Genomic DNA, 19,081 nt, shown 5'->3' on the forward strand with positions numbered 1-19,081 from the left:
CGGAGTCTGCCCCGGCGTAGTTGGAGAAGAGGTGGGCCAAGAGCTTGAGGGCGGATTTCTGGTAGAGCCCCACCACGGTCTCGTTGAGGGGGTCCTTGTTCTTCTCCAGCCAGCCCAGGATGTTGTAGTCCACGGTGCCGGCGTAGTGGGTGAGCGAGAAGTGCGCCTCGGACTTGCCCTTGACGTTCCGCGGCTTCCCGAAGTTGGCCGACTTGCCCAGGTGGTTGTCGTAGAGTTTGGACTTGAAGGTCATGTCCGAGGCCTTGGGGAACATGCACTCCTCCTCCAGGATGGACATGATCCCCATGGGCTGTGGACAAGCAGAGCTTGTTGGTCGGGAAGGACGCCAGGGACAACCCAAAAGCCGCTCCTGGGGCACCTGAGGGGCTCCAGCTGGATGGACCCTCCTCCCTCAGCCCCTGGAGGCCCTGGAGGTCCTGGGGGTGGTGGCACCTTCTCGATGAGGTCGATGCAGGCCTGCAGGTCCATGCCGAAGTCGATGAACTCCCACTCGATGCCCTCCTTCTTGTACTCCTCCTGCTCCAGCACGAACATGTGGTGGTTGAAGAACTGCTGCAGCTTCTCGTTGGTGAAGTTGATGCAGAGCTGCTCGAAGCTGTTGAACTGGGGGAGGAGAGGCGGAAACAGGTGAAGGAGTCCATGGGGTCAACTCAACACCCAGTGGAGTCAACTCAACACCCAATGGGACCAACTGAGTCCATGGGGCCAACTCAACACCCAATGGGGCCAACTCAACACCCAATGGGGCCAACTCAACACCCAACGGGGCCAACTGAGTCAATGGGGCCAACTCAACACCCAATGGGGCCAACTCAACACCCAATGGGGTCAACTCAACACCCAACGGGGCCAACTGAGTCAATGGGGCCAACTCAACACCCAGTGGGGTCAACTCAACACCCAATGGGGTCAACTGGGTCCATGGGGTCAACTCAACACCCAACAGGGCCAACTGAGTCCACGGGGTCAACTCAACACCCAACGGAGCCAACTGAGTCCATGGGGCCAACTCAACACCCAACGGGGCCAACTCAACACCCAATGGGGTCAACTCAACACCCAATGGGGTCAACTGAGTCCATGGGGTCAACTCAACACCCAGTGGGGCCAACTCAACACCCAATGGGGCCAACTGAGTCCATGGGGTCAACTCAACACCCAATGGGGCCAACTGAGTCCATGGGGTCAACTCAACACCCAATGGGGCCAACTCAACACCCAACGAGGCTGAGTCCATGAGGTCAACTCAACACCCAACAGGGCCAATGAAGTCAAAGGGGTCATCTCAACACCCAACAGGGCCAATTGGGTCAATGGGGTCGACTCAACACCCAACGGAGCCAACTGAGTCCATGGGGTCAACTCAACAGGGCCAGCTCAAGGCTCAACAGGGTCAACTGAACACCCAATGGGGGTGGACAGGGTCAATCTGACACCCAGTGGGGTGAAGACAACACTGAATGCGATCCATGGGGTCAACTCAACATCCAACACAATCAACAGTGATGCCCAGCGGGGGTCAATGGGGACAACTCAACATCCAATAGGGTCAGCAGAACATCCAATGAGATCAATGGGCTCAGCCTGAGACCCAAAGGGCTGAAAACAACACCCGGTGGGGTCAAGAGGGTCAACTGGTCAACTCAACACCTACAGGAGTCACTGGGATCTGTGAGGTCAACACAACACTCAATGACGTCAACACAAGGACCCAATCCCCACCCAAGGCCACCATGAAGCTGAAGGAGATGCCCTCAACACCCATCTGGCTCAATACCAGCCCTGCAAGGCCCAGCACCACTGACAACATTGAATGGGATCCATGGGGTCAACTCAACACCCAGTGGGGTCAGCAGAACGTCCAATGAGATCAACAAGGTCAACCTGAGACCCAAAGGGTTCAAAACAACACCCAGTGGGGTCAAGAGGGTCAACTCAACACCTACAGGAGTCACTGGGATCAGTGAGGTCAACCCAACACTCAATGACATCAACACAAAGACCCAATTCCCACCCAAGGTCCCCATGAAGCTGAAGGAGATCCCCTCACCACCCATCTGGCTCAATGCCACCCTGGCATGACCCAGCACCACCGCCTCTCCTCGAGCCTCACATCAAAGATCTCGAAGCCGGCGATGTCCAAGACGCCGATGAAGTACTGCCGCGGCTGCTTGGTGTCCAGCGAGTTGTTGATCCTCACCACCATCCAGTTGAACATCTTCTCGTAGACGGCCTTGGCCAGGGCCCCGATGGAGTAGTAGACCTGCTGGACGCTCTGCCCCTTGGTGACGTACTCGTTGCCCACCTTGACGCGCGGGTGGCACAAGCCCTTGAGCAGGTCGGCCGAGTTCAGCCCCATCAGGTAGGCGGACTTGTCGGCATCTGCGGAGCAGGAGATGCCCGGTCAGTGCCACCTCACCTGGTGACCCTTCCCTCACCTGTCACCCCCTCGCCCCGACCCGCCTTCGGTGCCGTCCGGCTCCGCCTGCTCCTCCCGCTGCTTCTGCTTGAACTTCATGTTGCCGAAGTGCATGATGGCCCCCGTCAGCTTGTAGACGCCGGCCTTCTCCTCGGCCGTGAAGCCCAGGACGTCAAAGGCGCTCTGGGAGGGGTGGAGGAGGTGAGGGAGGGGCCAGGTGAGGGCATGGCTGGTGGTCACCACCTGTGATGGTCACCACCTGTGATGGTCACCATCTGTGATGGTCACCATCTGTGATGGTCACCACCTGTGATGGTCACCACCTGAGGGTACCTCCCACTGTCCTCCCCACTCGTTGGCCCAGCTGGCCAATGGGGACACGTCCAGCCATGAGTCTGTCCACTTGAAGGACTTGTCCATGGATTCATTCATTCATTCATTCATTCATTCATTCATTCATTCATTCGTCCATGGGTTCATTTGTCCAGCTCAGGATTCATTTATCCTGGATCCATCCATCTATTTCAGAACTTCATCCATCCAACCATGGACTCATCCATCCATCATCCATCCATCCATGCATCCATCCATCCATCCACCCATCCATCCATCCATCCATCCATCCATCATCCATCCATCATCCATCCATCCATCCATCATCCATCATCCATCCATCCATCCCTCCATCCATGGACTCATCTTTCCATACCTCCATCCATCCATCCATGCACTCACCCACACATCTCTCCATATCTCCATCCATCCATCCGTCCATCCATCCATGGAGCCATCCCTCCCTCCGCCCCTCCCCGCTCACGTCGGTTGCCAACAGCTCCTCGGCGTCGTCGATGGAGGCCACGGTCACCTCGCCCTGGGACACGTAGCCGTAGTCGTAGGGGTTGGAGGTGACCAGCAGCATCTCTGGGGCGGGACGGAGACGCCTCTGAGCACCCCCGATCTCCTCAAACCACCCCAAATGCAGGACAAGGGGGGAAGGAGAAGCCCCACGGCCACGGTGGTGGCCCAGCTCACCCAGAAGCTCCGGCTTCTTGTTGGAGAGGATCTGGTAGAAGATGTGGTAGTTGCGCTCGGCCTTCAGCTGGAAGATGACGCGGGACTTCTCCAGGAGGTCTGGGAGGGTGGGTGGGGAGAAGGTGGGTGAGGAGAGGGATGGATGGCAATGGTGGGGCGAGGAGAGGAACGGAGACATGGAGAGATGGGTGGAGGCATGGACATGTGGATGGGTGAAGAGATGGGTGGATAAATGAAAAGTTGGATGGAGACGTGAGGAGATGGAAAGATGAGGAGGTGGAAGGTCAGATGGCTAGTGGGAGAAGGAGATGGATAGAATGATGGACAAGAGGACAGGACACCAGCTCATTGGATCTACCAACCATGGAGAGGGATGGATGGATGGACATGTGGATGGATGGATGGATGGATGACGGATGGATGGATGAAGGGATGGATGATGGATGGATGGAGGGATGGATGATGGATGGATGGAGGGATGGATGGATGGATGGCGGATGGATGGATGGATGGATGGATGATGGATGGATGGATGGATGGATGGCGGATGGATGGATGGATGGATGGATGATGGATGGATGGATGGATGGATGGCGGATGGATGGATGGATGGATGGATGATGGATGGATGGAGGGATGGATGGATGGATGGCGGATGGATGGATGGATGGATGGATGATGGATGGATGGATGGATGGATGGCGGATGGATGGATGGATGGATGGATGGATGGATGGAGGGACGGATGGAGACACGAGGAGATGGGAGCCTGAGGAAGCGGACAGAGGGACGAGGAGGGCTCCGGACGCACGGACAGCGGCCGGACATCGGCCAAGCCCCGTTCCCACCACCCCTGGCCACTCACAGGTCTCGATGTCGGCCGACGCCAACTTCCCGGTGGCCCCGAAGTGGATCCGGATGAACTTCCCCTGGAAGGGAGGGGGGGGCCGTGGGTCCTGCCCCACAGAGGCCACCCCATAGACCCTGCCCCATAGACCCTGCCCCATAGGGGCCACCCCAGAGACCCTGCCCCACAGAGGCCACCCCATAGACCCTGCCCCATAGACCCTGCCCCATAGGGGCCACCCCAGAGACCCTGCCCCACAGAGGCCACCCCATAGACCCTGCCCCATAGACCCTGCCCCATAGGGGCCACCCCAGAGACCCTGCCCCACAGAGGCCACCCCATAGACCCTGCCCCATAGACCCTGCCCCATAGGGGCCACCCCAGAGACCCTGCCCCACAGAGGCCACCCCATAGACCCTGCCCCATAGACCCTGCCCCATAGGGGCCACCCCATAGACCCTGCCCCACAGAGGCCACCCCAGAGACCCTGCCCCATAGACCCTGCCCCATAGACCCTGCCCCACAGAGGCCACCCCATAGACCCTGCCCTATAGAGCCACCTCATAGACCCTTCCTCATGGGTCCTGCCCCACAGGCCCCACACAAAGACCCAGCCCCATAGAGGCCACCCCAAAAACCCTGCCCCATAGAGGCCACCCCATAGACCCTGCCCTATAGAGGCCGCCCCAGAGACCCTGCCCCATAGACCCTGCCCCACAGACCCTTCCTCATGGGTCCTGCCCCACAGGCCCCACACAAAGACCCTGCCCCATAGACCCTGCCCCATAGGAGCTGCCCCATAGGCCCTGTCCCCTTTTACCCCTGTGATCTTCAGACCCCACCCCACAGACCCAGCCCTATAGACCCTGCCCCACAGACCCTAACCTGGCCACCCTATAGACCCAGACCAACCCTATAGACCCTGCCCCATAGACCCTGCCCCACAGACCCTAACCTATCCACCCCACCCCACTGACCCAGCCCTATAGACCCTGCCCCACAGACCCTAACCTATCCACCCCACCCCACAGACCCAGCCCTATAGACACTGCCCCACAGACCCTAACCTATCCACCCCACCCCATAGACCCAGCCCCAGTCCCATAGACCCTGCCCCACAGCCCCTAACCTGTACAGCCCACCCCACAGACCCAGCCCTATAGACACTGCCCCACAGACCCTAACCTGGCCACCCCACCCCATAGACCCAGCCCTATAGACACTGCCCCACAGACCCTAACCTGTCCACCCCACCCCACAGACCCAGCCCCAGTCCCATAGACCCTGCCCCACAGCCCCTAACCTGTACAGCCCACACCACAGACCCAGCCCCCGCCCTACAGACTCTGCCCCATAGACCCAGCCCTATAGACCCTACCCCACAGCCCCTCACCTGTACACCCCACCCCATAGACCCCATCCCACCAGCCCTGCCCCACCCCACAGATTCCAATGGGCTCTGCCCCATAGATGCCAAGCTACAGCCTCCTCCCCACAGAGCCCACCCGTGGACTCTGCCCCACTGATGTGCCCCACAGACACAGGCCCCGCCCCATAGACCCCAACAGCCAATCTCCACCTCACAGAGCCCACCCCATAGACTCCGCCCCCTTGATGTGCCCCACAGACACCAGCCTCAACCCCATAGACCTCACCCCACAGACTCCACCCCAAGGACCCGTAGACTCCTCCCCCAGGCCCCACCCCATAGACCCCAACAGCCAATCTCCACCTCACAGAACCCACCTATGGACTCTGCCCCATTGATGTGCCCCACATACACCAGCCCCACCCCATAGACCCCACCCCATTGATGTGCCCCACAGACACCTCACCCCACAGGTGCTGCCCCACCCAAAGCCCTATTGACTCCTCCCCCGGGCCCCGCCCCACAGACCCCACCCCACCTCCCCGGCCCCGCCCCCCGGCCCCGCCCCACTCACGAATCGCGAGGAGTTGTCGTTGCGCACGGTCTTGGCGTTGCCGAAGGCCTCGAGCGCGGGGTTGGCCTGGATGATTTGATCCTCCAGGGTGCCCTGGGGCGGGCAGGGGGTGACACCGCGGGTGGGCGGGGACACGGCCAGGGGGCGGTGACACCGCGGGGGAGGCGTGGCCGGGCCCCGCCCTTTTTTTTTACCTTGCTGCTATTGGCCGCCTCCTTCTTGCGGTCGCCGATGGCGGCGATGCTGGCGAAGTACTGGATGACGCGTTTGGTGTTCACCGTCTTCCCCGCCCCCGATTCGCCGCTGGGGGGGGCAAGGGGGTCACCAGGAGGTCACCAGGGGGTCACCAGGGGGTCACCGAGGGGTCACCTGGGGTCACCCAGGGTCACCCCACACCTGTGGGGTGGTGTCGGGGTTGGGGACTCACGTGATGAGGATGGATTGGTTCTCGCGGTCTGTGGGAAGAGAGAGGGGTCGGGGGGTGAGGAGGGGTCTGGGGGGTCTTCAGGCTCTCCTCCAGGTGAGGAGAAGGTCAGGTGGGATAAAGTTCAGGAGAAGTTTGGGGTTTGGGGTTCTCCAAACCCCTCAGGTGAGCAGCAGGTCAAGTGGGACAAAGTTCAGGAGGTGTTTGGGGTTTGGGGTTCTCCAACCATCCAAGGTGAGCAGCAGGTCAGGTGGGACAAAGTTCAGGAGGTGTTTGGGGTTTCCCAACCCCCTCAGGTGAGGAGCAGGTCAGATGGGATGAGGCTGAGGAGATGCTGAGGGTTCTCCAACCCCCCCCCGAGGTGAGGAGAAGGTCAGGTGAGACAAAGTTTGGGAGATGTTGAGGGTCTGGTGTTTGGGGTTCTCCACCCTTCCAGGTGGGATGGGTCAAAACCGGGGGGAGCCATTGGGGGTCTTGGGGGTCTCCCCACAGCCGGGTCAGTCCCAGGTCAGGGGTGACCAGACTGTGAAGATACCGGGAGTCTTGGGGCTCTCCACCCTCTCAGGTGGGACCAAGGTGAGGTGGGACCAAGATGAGGGAGATGTTGGGGTTCCCCACCGTCCCAGGTGAGGGAGATGTTGGGGTCCCAGGTGTGACCAAGGTGAAGGAGATGTTGGGGTTCTCCACCCTCCCAGGAGAGGGAGATCTTGGGCTTCTCCACCCTCCCAGGTGGGACCAAGGTGAGGTGGAACCAAGATGTAGGAGATGCTGGGGTTCTCCACCCTCCCAGGTGGGACCAAGTTGAAGGAGGTCTTGAGGTCCCAAGTGGGACAAGATGAGGGAGATGTTGGGGTTCTCCACCCTCTCAGGTAGGACCAAGGTGAGGTGGAACCAAGCTGAGGGAGATCTTGGAGATCCCCACCTTCCCAGGTGGGACCAAGATGTAGGAGATGTTGGGGTTCCCCACCCTCCCAGGTGGGACCAAGGTGAGGGAGATCTTGGGGTCCCAAGTGGGACAAGATGAGGGAGATGTTGGGGTTCTCCACCCTCCCAGGTAGGACCAAGGTGAGGGAGATCTTGGGGCTCTCCACCCTCCCAACTGATCTATGTCAAAACCGTGAGGACCCAGGGGGACCCTTGGACCTGCCCTGGCGCCCGGGTGTCCCCATGTGTCCCCAGGTGTCCCCATGTGTCCCCATGTGTCCCCAGGTGTCCCCAGGTGTCCCCGGGCCCGTTCCGGGGGTCCCACCTGTCAGCATGTACTGGTAGGCGTTGTCGGAGATGGAGAAGATGTGCGGGGGGACCTCGTTGCGCTTCTTGCCCCGGTAGGCGGCCACCACTTGTGGGTCATAGACCGGGAGCCACTTGTAGGGGTTCACGGTGACGCAGAACAGCCCCGAGTAGGTCTGGGGGGACAAACGGGGGCTCGGGGGGGGACACCGACCCCGACCGGGGTGCGGGAATGGAGGGTGGGGGGTTTGGGGGGTCCTGGGTGTCCAAGGATCGGAGATTTTGGGTCTGGGGGTCCCAGGTTTGGAGATTTTGGGTCTGGGGGTCCTGGGTGTCCAAGGATCGGAGATTTTGGGTCTGGGGGTCCAAGGTTTGGAGATTTTGGGTCTGGGGGTCCCAGGTTTGGAGATTTTGGGTCTGGGGGTCCTGGGGGTCCAAGGTTTGGAGATTTTGGGTCTGGGGGTCCAAGGTTTGGAGATTTTGGGTCTGGGGGTCCTGGGGGTCCAAGAATTGGAGACTTTGGTTCTGGGGGGGTTCAGGGGGTCCAAGGATTGGAGATTTTGGGTCTGGGGGTCCTGGGGGTCTAAGGTTTGGATGTTTTGGAGCTGGGGGTGCTGGGGTTCCAAGGTTTGGAGATTTTGGGTCTGGACGGGACTCAGGGGTGCTGGGGGTCCAGGGTTTGGAGATTTTGGGTCTGGGGGAGGTTCAGGGTGGCTGGGTGGGGTCAAGGATGAGACACTGCAGGATCTGGAGGGGGTTCTGGGATGCTGGAGGTCCAAGGATTGGAGATTTTGGGTCTGGGGGAGGTTCAGGACAGCCGGGGGTGGGATATTTGGGATCTGGGTGGGCCAAAAGGCTCTGGAGAAGCCTCCCCCCCCCACCCCATATTCCTGGTGCCCCAAACCCCCCCCAGAATGTCCTCCAAGTCTGAGGTGCCCCATGGACCCCCCCTTCAGAAGCCTCCCCAATTTCCAGGTGGGTTTTTCTGTGAACGCCCCAAATCCCAGGTACCCCACAGACCCCCCAAAAAGTCCCATCCATCCCAGACACCCCCTGCGCCCCCCAGAAGCCCCCCAAGATACCCCACTCCTGCTCCAGGTGTCCCCAGAAGCCCCTCCATGGCTCCAGGTGTCCCCAGAACCTCCCACCTGGTTCCAGGTGTCCCCAGAAGCCCCTCCCTGGTTCCAGGTGTTCCCTGAGCTTTGGGGCAGGGTCTCTCCTGCACCTCCCCCCCGTCATTTTTGGGGTTCTCCCCCCCATTTTTGAGGTTCTCCCCCATTTTTGACGTTTCCCCCCCCATTTTTGCTGTTCCCCCCCATTTTTGTGGTTCCCCACCCCATTTTTAACGTTCCCCCCCATTTTTCAGGTCCTTCCCCCATTTTTCAGGTCCTTCCCCCATTTTTGAGATTCCCTACCCCATTTTGAGTTTCCCCTCTCCATTTTTGCTGTTCCCCTCCATTTTTGAGGTTCTCCCCCATTTTTGAGATTCCCCCCCCATTTTTGAGGTCCCCCTCCCTATTTTTGAGGTTCTCCCCCCCACTTTTGTGGTTTCCCACCCCATTTTTGAGGTTCTCCCCGCATTTTTGAGGTTCTCGCCCCATTTTTGATGTTCCTCTCCATTTTTGATGTTCCCTCTCCCATTTTTAACGTTCCCCCCCATTTTTCAGGTCCTTCCCCCATTTTTGAGGTTCTCCCCCCATTTTTCAGATTCCCTACCCCATTTTGAGTTTCCCCTCTCCATTTTTGCTGTTCCCCCCCCCTTTTTGAGGTTCTCCCCCATTTTAGAGGTTCCCCCCATTTTTGAGGTTCCACCCCCAATTTTGAGGTCCCCTCTCCATTTTTTAGTTTTCCCCCCCCATTTTTGCTGCCCCCCCCCCCCATTTTTGAGGTTCTCCCCCCCCATTTTTGAGGTCCCCCTCCCCGTTTTTGAGGTCCCCCTCCCCATTTTTGGGGTCCCCCCGCCCATCCTGGGGGTCTCACGTAGATCATCCAGGCGGCGTAGCGCTCCTTGAGGTTGAAGAGCACGGCGGGCTCGTGCAGGAACGTCAGCATGGCCATGTCCTCGATCTTGTCGAACTTGGGCGGGTTCTGCTGGTGCACGTCGCCCTCCTTGACCGTCACCGTCTGGGGGACGCCGGGGGGTCAACGGTGACCCCACAGTGTCACCAGTGTCACCTTTCCCGGCTTGGTGTCCATGGCGATGTCCCCTCGCTAGGAGCTCCACCACGAGCCCCACCATGATCCATCTGGGGTCTCCTTGAGGTCACCGTGACCCTCCTGGTGCCACCTCTCCCAGCTCGGTGTCCATGGTGGCATCTCCATCAATGTCCCATTGAGACCCCTGTGACCCTCCCAAAGTCCCCAAGGTCCCCATGTCCCCAAGGTCCCCATGACCTCCCTGGTGTCACCTCTCCCAGCTCGGTGTCCATGGTGGCATCTCCATCAATGTCCCATTGAGACCCCTGTGACCCTCCCAAAGTCCCCAAGGTCCCCATGACCCCAAGGTCCCCATGACCTCCCTGGTGTCACCTCTTCCAGCTCCTCTCCATGGTGGCATCTCCCCAGTGTCCCATTGAGACCCCTGTGACACCCACATGTCCCCAAGGTCCCCTGTGACCCCAAAGTCCCCATGACCCCTCCCATGTCCCCAAGAGCCCTTGTGACCCCAAGGTCACCACAAAGGTCCCCATGTCCCCAAGCCCCCCATGACCCCCCTGGTGTCACCTCTTCCAGCTTATTCTCCATGGTGACCTCCCCCACAATGTCCCATTGAGACCCCTGTGACCCCTACATGTCCCCAAGGTCCCCATGTCCCCAAGCCCCCCATGCCCCACATGTCACCTCTCCGAGCTCGGTCTCCACGGTGACGCTGCCCCCAATGTCCCATTGAGACCCCAGTGACCCCAAGGTCCCCATGATGCCCCCAGACCCCTGTGACCCTCCCCAAGGTCCCCATGTCCCCAAGCCCCCTGTGACCAGCACATGTCCCCAAAGCCCCCCATGACCTCAAGCCCTCATGACCCTCCCCATGTCCCCAAGCCCCCCGTGACCCCAAGGTCCCCAATGTCCCCCCCATGTCCCCGTGCCCCCCATGTCACCTCTCCCAGCTCCACCTCCATGGTGGCATCTCCCCAGTGTCCCATTGAGGCCCCTATGACCATTCCATGTCCCCAAGGTCCCCATGTCCCCAAGGTCCCCATGATGCCCCCAGAGCCCTGTGACCTTCCATGTCCCCAAGGTCCCCATGTCCCCAAGGTCCCCATGATGCCCCCAGAGCCCTGTGACCTTCCATGTCCCCAAGGTCCCCATGTCCCCAAGGCCCCATGACCCCCCCATGTCCCCATGCCCCGGGTGTCACCTCTCCCAACTTGGTCTCCACGGTGACGCTGCCCCCAATGTCCCATCGAGACCCCTGTGACCCCAAGGTCCCAATGTCCCCAAGGTTCCTGTGACCCTCCCCAAGGTCCCCATGTCCCCAAGCCCCCCATGCCCCACATGTCACCTCTCCGAGCTCGGTCTCCACGGTGACATCTCCCCAATGTCCCATTGAGACCCCTGTGACCCCAAGGTCCCCATGACCTCCCCAGAGCCCTGTGACCCTCCCAAAGGTCCCCTTGTCCCCAAGCTCCCAGTGACCCCAAGGTCCCCATGACATCTCCAGAACCCCGTGACTGTCCCCGAGGTCCCCATGTCCCCAGGCCCCCTGTGAGCCCCCAGTGTCACCTCTCCCATCTTGATCTCCACAGTGACATCTCCCCAATGTCCCATCGAGACCCCTGCGACCCTCCCATGTCCCCAAGGTCCCCATGACCCCCTCATGTCCCTGTGCCCCTGGGTGTCACCTCTCCGAGCTCGGTCTCCACAGTGACATCTCCCCAGTGTCCCATTGAGACCCCCATGTCCCCAAGCCCCCCGTGTCCCCCTCGATGTCACCTCTCCGAGCTCGGTCTCCACAGTGACATCTCCCCAATGTCCCATTGAGACCCCCATGTCCCCAAGCCCCCCGTGTCCCCCTCGATGTCACCTCTCCGAGCTCGGTCTCCACAGTGACATCTCCCCAATGTCCCATTGAGACCCCCATGTCCCCAAGCCCCCCGTGTCCCCCTCGATGTCACCTCTCCGAGCTCGGTCTCCACAGTGACATCTCCCCAATGTCCCATTGAGACCCCTGTGACCCCCATGTCCCCAAGCCCCCCCATGTCCCCCGGTGTCACCTCTCCGAGCTCGGTCTCCACGGTGGCGCTGCCGCCAATGTCCCATGGAGACCCCTGTGACCCCCATGTCCCCAAGCCCCCCATGTCCCCCGGTGTCACCTCTCCGAGCTCGGTCTCCACGGTGGCGCTGCCGCCCTGCCTCTGCAGCACGCGTCCCCGGACGAACTCGTGCCCGGCGTGGGGCACGAAGCACTCGGCGCGGGGGTCGAAGGGACGCGTGGTGGCCGCCAGGCGCTCGCGCTCGCCCGGCCGCAGGAACGGCGCCGCCGCGCCCAGCGCCGCCAGCACCGCGTCCGCCATCTCTCCTGGGGGACAATGACACCGTGGGGGGACAGGGATGGACCCCGACCCACCCACTGACCGTCCATGGTCACTGATTGTCACCAGCACCGCGTCCGCCATCTCTCCTGGGGGACAGGGACACCGTGGGGGGACAGGGATGGACCCCGACCCACCCACTGACCGTCCATGGACCCCCATGATTGACCCCCATGGTCAGTGATTGACCCCAAGGTCACTGATTGACCCCAAGGTCACTGATTGACCCCCAAGGTCACTGATTGACCCCCATGGTCACTGATTGACCCCAAGGTCACTGATTGACCCCCATGGTCAGTGATTGACCCCAAGGTCACTGATTGACCCCAAGGTCACTGATTGACCCCCAAGGTCACTGATTGACCCCCATGGTCACTGATTGACCCCAAGGTCACTGATTGACCCCCATGGTCAGTGATTGACCCCATGGTCACTGATTGACCCCCAGGTCACTGATTGACCCCCATGGTCACTGATTGACCCCCATGGTCAGTGATTGACCCCAAGGTCACTGATTGACCCCCATGGTCAGTGATTGACCCCAAGGTCAGTGATTGACCCCCATGGTCACTGATTGACCCCCAAGGTCACTGATTGACCCCCATGGTCACTGATTGACCCCAAGGTCACTGATTGACCCCCAAGGTCACTGTTTGACCCCCAAGGTCACTGATTGACCCCAAGGTCACTGATTGACCCCCATGGTCAGTGATTGACCCCAAGGTCACTGATTGACCCCCATGGTCACTGATTGACCCCAAGGTCACTGATTGACCCCCATGGTCAGTGATTGACCCCCAAGGTCACTGATTGACCCCAAGGTCACTGATTGACCCCCATGGTCACTGATTGACCCCAAGGTCACTGATTGACCCCCATGGTCACTGATTGACCCCATGGTCAGTGATTGACCCCCATGGTCAGTGATTGACCCCAAGGTCACTGATTGACCCCCATGGTCAGTGATTGACCCCCATGGTCACTGATTGACCCCCATGGTCAGTGATTGACCCCAAGGTCACTGATTGACCCCCATGGTCACTGATTGACCCCCATGGTCAGTGATTGACCCCAAGGTCACTGATTGACCCCCATGGTCAGTGATTGACCCCAAGGTCACTGATTGACCCCCAAGGTCACTGATTGACCCCCATGGTCACTGATTGACCCCAAGGTCACTGATTGACCCCATGGTCACTGATTGACCCCAAGGTCACTGATTGACCCCCATGGTCACTGATTGACCCCAAGGTCAGTGATTGACCCCCATGGTCACTGATTGACCCCCAAGGTCACTGATTGACCCCAAGGTCACTGATTGACCCCCATGGTCATTCGTGGAATGCCATGGTCACTGACCCCATCCCTGACCCCACAGTGTCACCAGCACCGCGTCCGCCCTCTGTCCTGGGGGACAGGGACAGACCCCACCAGGGACCCCCACCCCACAAAGCCCCCCAGCCCCTCCCCACCCTCACCTGGGGTCTGTGGGTCCGGTGGGTCGGATGGAGGGATCTGGGGGGACACTGGGGTGAGGGGCTGCACCCCACAGACCCCTGTGCCCCATAGATCCTGCCGACTTCCCCTGCGCCCCACAGATCCCGCGGGCTTCCCATGTGCCCCACAGATCCCCTTATGGGCCCCACAAATCCCCTGTGCCCCATAGATCCCACAGGCTTCCCATGTGCCCCACAGATCCCCTTATACACCCCACAAATCCCCTGTGCCCCATAGATCCCCCAGGCTTCCCGTGCACCCCACAAATCCCCTCTGCCCCATAGATCCCCTTATGTGCCTCACAGCTCCCCTGTGCCCCACACATCCCTTATGCACCCCCTGTGCCCCACACATCCCTTATGCACCCCCTGTGCCCCACACATCCCCTTATGCACTTCCCATAGATCCCCTGTGCACCCCACAGATCCCCTGTGCCCCACAGATCCCACAGGTTTCCCATGTGCCCCATAGATCCCTGTGCACCCCACAAATCTCCTGTGCCCCATAGATCCTGCCGACTTCCCATGTGCCCCACAGATCCCCTTAGGCACCCCACAGACACCTGTGCCCCATAGAGCCCACAGGCTTCCCCTGTGCCCCACAGATCCCCCTATGTACCCCACAGACGCCTGTGCACCCCACAAATCCCCTGTGCCCCATAGATCCCAAAGGCTTCCCCTGTGCCCCACAGATCCCCTTATGCACCCCTTGTGCCCCACAGATCCCACAGGTTTGCCTGTACCCCACAGATCCCCCTATGCACCCCACCGACACCCCGTGCCCCACAGATCCCTTACACACCCCACAGATCCCCTGTGCCCCACAGATCCCACAGGCTTCCCACGCGCCCCACAGATCCCTTATGCGCCCCCTTGTGCCCCATAGATTCCACTGTGCGCCCCACAGAGCCCTGTGCACCCCACAGACCGCCTGTGCCCCACAGATCCTTTATGCACCCCACAGATCCCCTGTGCACCCCACAAGTCCCTTGTGCCCCATAGATCCCAAAGGCTTCCCATGTGCCCCACAGATCCCGTTTTGCACCCCACAGACCCCTGTGCACCCCACAGATCCCCTGTGCCCCACAGATCTCCTTTATGCGCCCCACAGATCCCCTGTGCCCCATAGATCCTGCAGGCTTCCCCTGTGCCCCACAGACCCCAGTGCACCCCACAGACCCCTGTGCACCCCATAGACCCCATACCCGCCCCACAGGCCCCACGCCCGCCCCACACAGACCCCTCACCGTCAGTCCGTGCCCCACAGCAGCACTGGGGCAGCCCCGCGGCCCCACAGATTTTATAGGGCGCTGTGGGGAGGAGGAGCCGTGGGGCGGGACCGGGGGGCTGATAAAGGAGGGGAGGGGGCGGCCCCACACTGCCCCGCCCCCCATGGGGGGGGGTCTCTGTGGGGTCAGGGGGTCCGAGCCCCCCATGTCCGCCCCATAGGGCGAGTTGTGGGGCAGATCCAGGTTTGGGGTGGTTCCATAGGGCAGAGCCGGAGGGGTCCCTTATTAGGGGATTCTATGGGGCAGGGACAGGGAGGTCCCTCATTTAGGGGATTCTGTGGGGCAGGGGTGTCCCTTTTTAGGGGATTCTATGGGGCAGGGGGGGTCTCTTGTTTAGAGGATTCTGTGGGGCAGGAATGGGGGTAGGTCCCTCATTTAGGGGATTCTGTGGGGCAGGGGTGTCCCTTTTTAGGGGATTCTATGGGGCAGGGCATCCCTTTTTTAGGAGATTCTGTGGGGCAGGGCATCCCTTTTTTAGGAGATTCTGTGGGGCAGGTACAAGAGGGTCCCTTATTAGGGGATTCCATGGGGCAGGGACAGGGAGGTCCCTTTGTAGGGGATTCTATGGGGCACAGACAGGGGGTCCCTTTGTAGGGGATTCTGTGGGGCAGGTGGGTCTCTTGTTAAGGGGATGCTGTGGCACAGGGGGAGATCCCATTTTAGGGGATTCTATGGGGCAGGGGGGTCCATTTGTAGGGGATTCTGTGGGACAGGAACAGGGGGTCACTTTTAGGGTATTCTATGGGGCAGGGGATCCTTTTTAGGGCATTCTATGGGGCAGGAGGATCCCTTTGTAAGGGATTCTATGGGGCAGGGGATCTCTTTTTAGGGGATTCTGTGGGGCAGGGACAGGGGAGTCTCTCATTTAGGGGATTCTGTGGGGCAGGGACAGGGGAGTCTCTCATTTAGGGGATTCTATGGGGCAGAGGGGGTTCCCTCATTTAGGGGATTCTGTGGGTCCCTTTCAGGGGATTCTATGGGGCAGCGGCTCCCTTTTAGGGTATTCTATGGGGCAGGGGATCCCTTTGTAGGGGATTCTATGGGGCAGGAACAGAGGGTCCCTTTTAGGGTATTCTATGGGGCAGAGGATCCCATTTAGGGCATTCTATGGGGCAGAGGGATCCCTTTGTAGGGGATTCTATGGGGAGAGGTGGTCCCTTTTTAGGGGATTCTATGGGGCAGGAGGATCCCTTTTAGCGTATTCTGTGGGGCAGGAGGATCCCTTTTTAGGGGATTCTCTGGGGCAGGGACAGGGGAGTCTCTCATTTAGGGGATTCTATGGGGACAAGTGGTCCCTTCTTTAGGGGATTCTATGGGGCAGAGAGTGTTCCCTCATTTAGGGGATTCTGTGGGTCCCTTTCAGGGTATTCTATGGGGCAGCGGCTCCCTTTTAGGGTATTCTATAGGGCAGGGGATCCCTCTTAGGGTATTCTATGGGGCAGAGGGGGTTCCCTTATTTAGGGCATTCTATGGGGCAGGGGATCCCTTTTAGGGCACTCTGTGGGGCAGGGGATCCCTTTTTTGAGCACTCTATGGGGCAGAGGGGGTTCCCTCATTTAAGGGATTCTGTGGGTCCCTTTCAGGGGTATTCTATGGGGCAGGGGATCCCTTTTAGGGCATTCTATGGGGCAGGGGATCCCTTTTAGGGCATTCTATGGGGCACGGGATCCCTTTTAGGGAACGCTATGGGGCAGGGATGGGGGATTCCCTCATTTAGGGGATTCTATGGGGCAGAGGGGGTTCCTTCATTTAGGGGATTCTGTGGGTCCCTTTTAGGGTATTCTATGGGGCAGGGGATCCCTTTTAGGGTATTCTATGGGGCAGGGGATCCCTTTTATGGCACGCTATGGGGCAGGGGATCCCATTTATGGCGCTCTGTGGGGCCGCTGTCCCTGCCCGCTGTCCCTGCCCAGTGTCCCCACACTGTCGCGCGCTGACAGCCCCGTCGCTATCGCGGCTATATCGGGACATGCCGGGGGGGGCGGGGCCCTTATCTGTGCCCTCGGCCGCCGCGGTGGGGCCGCTGTGGGGCCGCGGTGGGGCCGCGGTGGGGCGGGGTGGGGCGGGGGGGGCTGGCACCGGGCCCGGACACGGCTCCACTTTGTCACAACCGCGGTGACAAAGTGTCCTGAGAGGCGACACATTCCTGCGGGGGGGCAGCGGGGGGGACGGCGGGACAGCGGGACCCATAGAGACCCCTGCCCCATAGAGAGAGAGACCCCTGCCCCATAGAGAGACCCCTCTGCCCCATAGAGACCCCCCTGCCCCATAGAGAGACCCCCCTGCCCCATAGAGAGAGCCCTGCCCCATAGAGAGAGAGACACCTGCCCCATAGAGAGACCCCCCTGCCCCATAGAGAGAGAGACCCCTGCCCCATAGAGAGACCCCTCTGCCCCATAGAGAGACCCCTGCCCCATAGAGACACCCCTGCCCCATAGAGAGAGAGACCCCTGCCCCATAGAGAGACCCCCCTGCCCCATAGAGAGAGAGACCCCTGCCCCATAGAGAGACCCCCCTGCCCCATAGAGAGAGCCCTGCCCCATAGAGAGAGAGACCCCTGCCCCATAGAGAGACCCCCCTGCCCCATAGAGAGAGCCCTGCCCCATAGAGAGACCCCTGCCCCATAGAGAGACCCCTGGCCCATAGAGAGAGCCCTGCCCCATAGAGAGAGAGACCCCCCGCCCCATAGAGAGACCCCGAGAGGCAACACATTCCTGCGGGGGGGCAGGGGACAGCGGGACCCATGGAGAGGGGCTGGAGACAGAGAGAGAGCCCTGCCCCATAGAGACCCCTCTGCCCCATAGAGAGAGCCCTGCCCCATAGAGACCCCTGCCCCATAGGGATCCCCCTGCCCCATAGAGAGACCCCTGCCCCATAGAGAGAGCCCTGCCCCATAGAGAGAGAGACCCCTCTGCCCCATAGAGAGACCCCTGGCCCATAGAGAGAGCCCTGCCCCATAGAGAGAGAGACCCCTGCCCCATAGAGAGAGAGACCCCTCTGCCCCATAGAGAGAGAGACCCCTGCCCCATAGAGAGACCCCGAGAGGCAACACATTCCTGCGGGGGGGCAGGGGGACAGCGGGACCCATGGAGAGGGGCTGGAGACAGAGAGAGAGCCCTGCCCCATAGAGACCCCTCTGCCCCATAGAGAGAGCCCTGCCCCATAGAGACCCCTGCCCCATAGGGATCCCCCTGCCCCATAGAGAGACCCCTGCCCCATAGAGACCCCTCTGCCCCATAGAGAGTCTCCTGCCCCATAGAGAGGCCCCTCTGCCCCATAGAGGGGTCTGGCCCCATAGAGAGACCCCTCTGCCCCATAGAGGGGCCTGGCCCTATAGAGGAGTCTGGCCCCATACAGACTCTCCCCTGCCCCATAGACGGGACTGGCCCCATAGAGACCTTCCCTGCCCCATAGAGACCCCCCTGCCCCATAGAGACCTCCCCTGCCCCATAAAGGGCCTGGCCCCACAGAGACCCCTCTGCCCCATAGAAACCTCTTCCTGCCCCATAGAGGGACCTGGACCCATAGAGACCCCCTGCCCCATAGAGGGGACCTGGCCACATAGAGACACCCCCCTGCCCCATAGAGACCCCACCCTGCCCCATAAAGACTCCACCCCACCCCATATATGGGCCTGACCCCATAGAGACCCCCTCCCTGCCCCATAGAGGGGTCTGGCCCCATAGAGACCCCTGCCTGCCCCATAGAGAACCCCCTGCCCCATAGAGACCCCTCCCTGCCCCATAGAAGGGGCTGGCCCCATAGAGAACCCCCTGCCCCATAGAGACCCCTCCCTGCCCCATAGGGACACAGTGGATGTCCACAGTGGGGGGCTGCGGCCTCCACCC

At 60.6% G+C, this 19,081-nt stretch overlaps 1 protein-coding gene across 1 annotated transcript in view; it reads right to left on the bottom strand.

Moving 5' to 3' along the window:
* LOC128950358 (myosin-6-like) overlaps positions 1-12,430 on the bottom strand; it is a 31,924-nt gene extending 19,494 nt beyond the window's left edge. The window contains exons 1-13 of the mRNA XM_054295243.1: positions 12,230-12,430; positions 9,897-10,040; positions 7,936-8,092; positions 6,690-6,717; positions 6,457-6,565; positions 6,263-6,355; positions 4,338-4,401; positions 3,473-3,571; positions 3,258-3,361; positions 2,485-2,623; positions 2,135-2,403; positions 454-624; positions 1-310 (exon numbers count right to left, since the gene is read on the bottom strand). Coding sequence (XP_054151218.1) covers positions 1-310; positions 454-624; positions 2,135-2,403; positions 2,485-2,623; positions 3,258-3,361; positions 3,473-3,571; positions 4,338-4,401; positions 6,263-6,355; positions 6,457-6,565; positions 6,690-6,717; positions 7,936-8,092; positions 9,897-10,040; positions 12,230-12,430 — 1,888 coding nt within the window. The remainder of the gene's footprint in view (positions 311-453; positions 625-2,134; positions 2,404-2,484; positions 2,624-3,257; positions 3,362-3,472; positions 3,572-4,337; positions 4,402-6,262; positions 6,356-6,456; positions 6,566-6,689; positions 6,718-7,935; positions 8,093-9,896; positions 10,041-12,229) is intronic.
* Between the last annotated feature and the right edge of the window lie 6,651 nt (positions 12,431-19,081).

This window comes from Melozone crissalis, unplaced genomic scaffold (assembly GCF_028551555.1).
Source record: "Melozone crissalis strain CALT ecotype California unplaced genomic scaffold, PUWL_Pcris_2 ptg000549l_1, whole genome shotgun sequence".
NCBI lineage: Eukaryota > Metazoa > Chordata > Aves > Passeriformes > Passerellidae > Melozone > Melozone crissalis.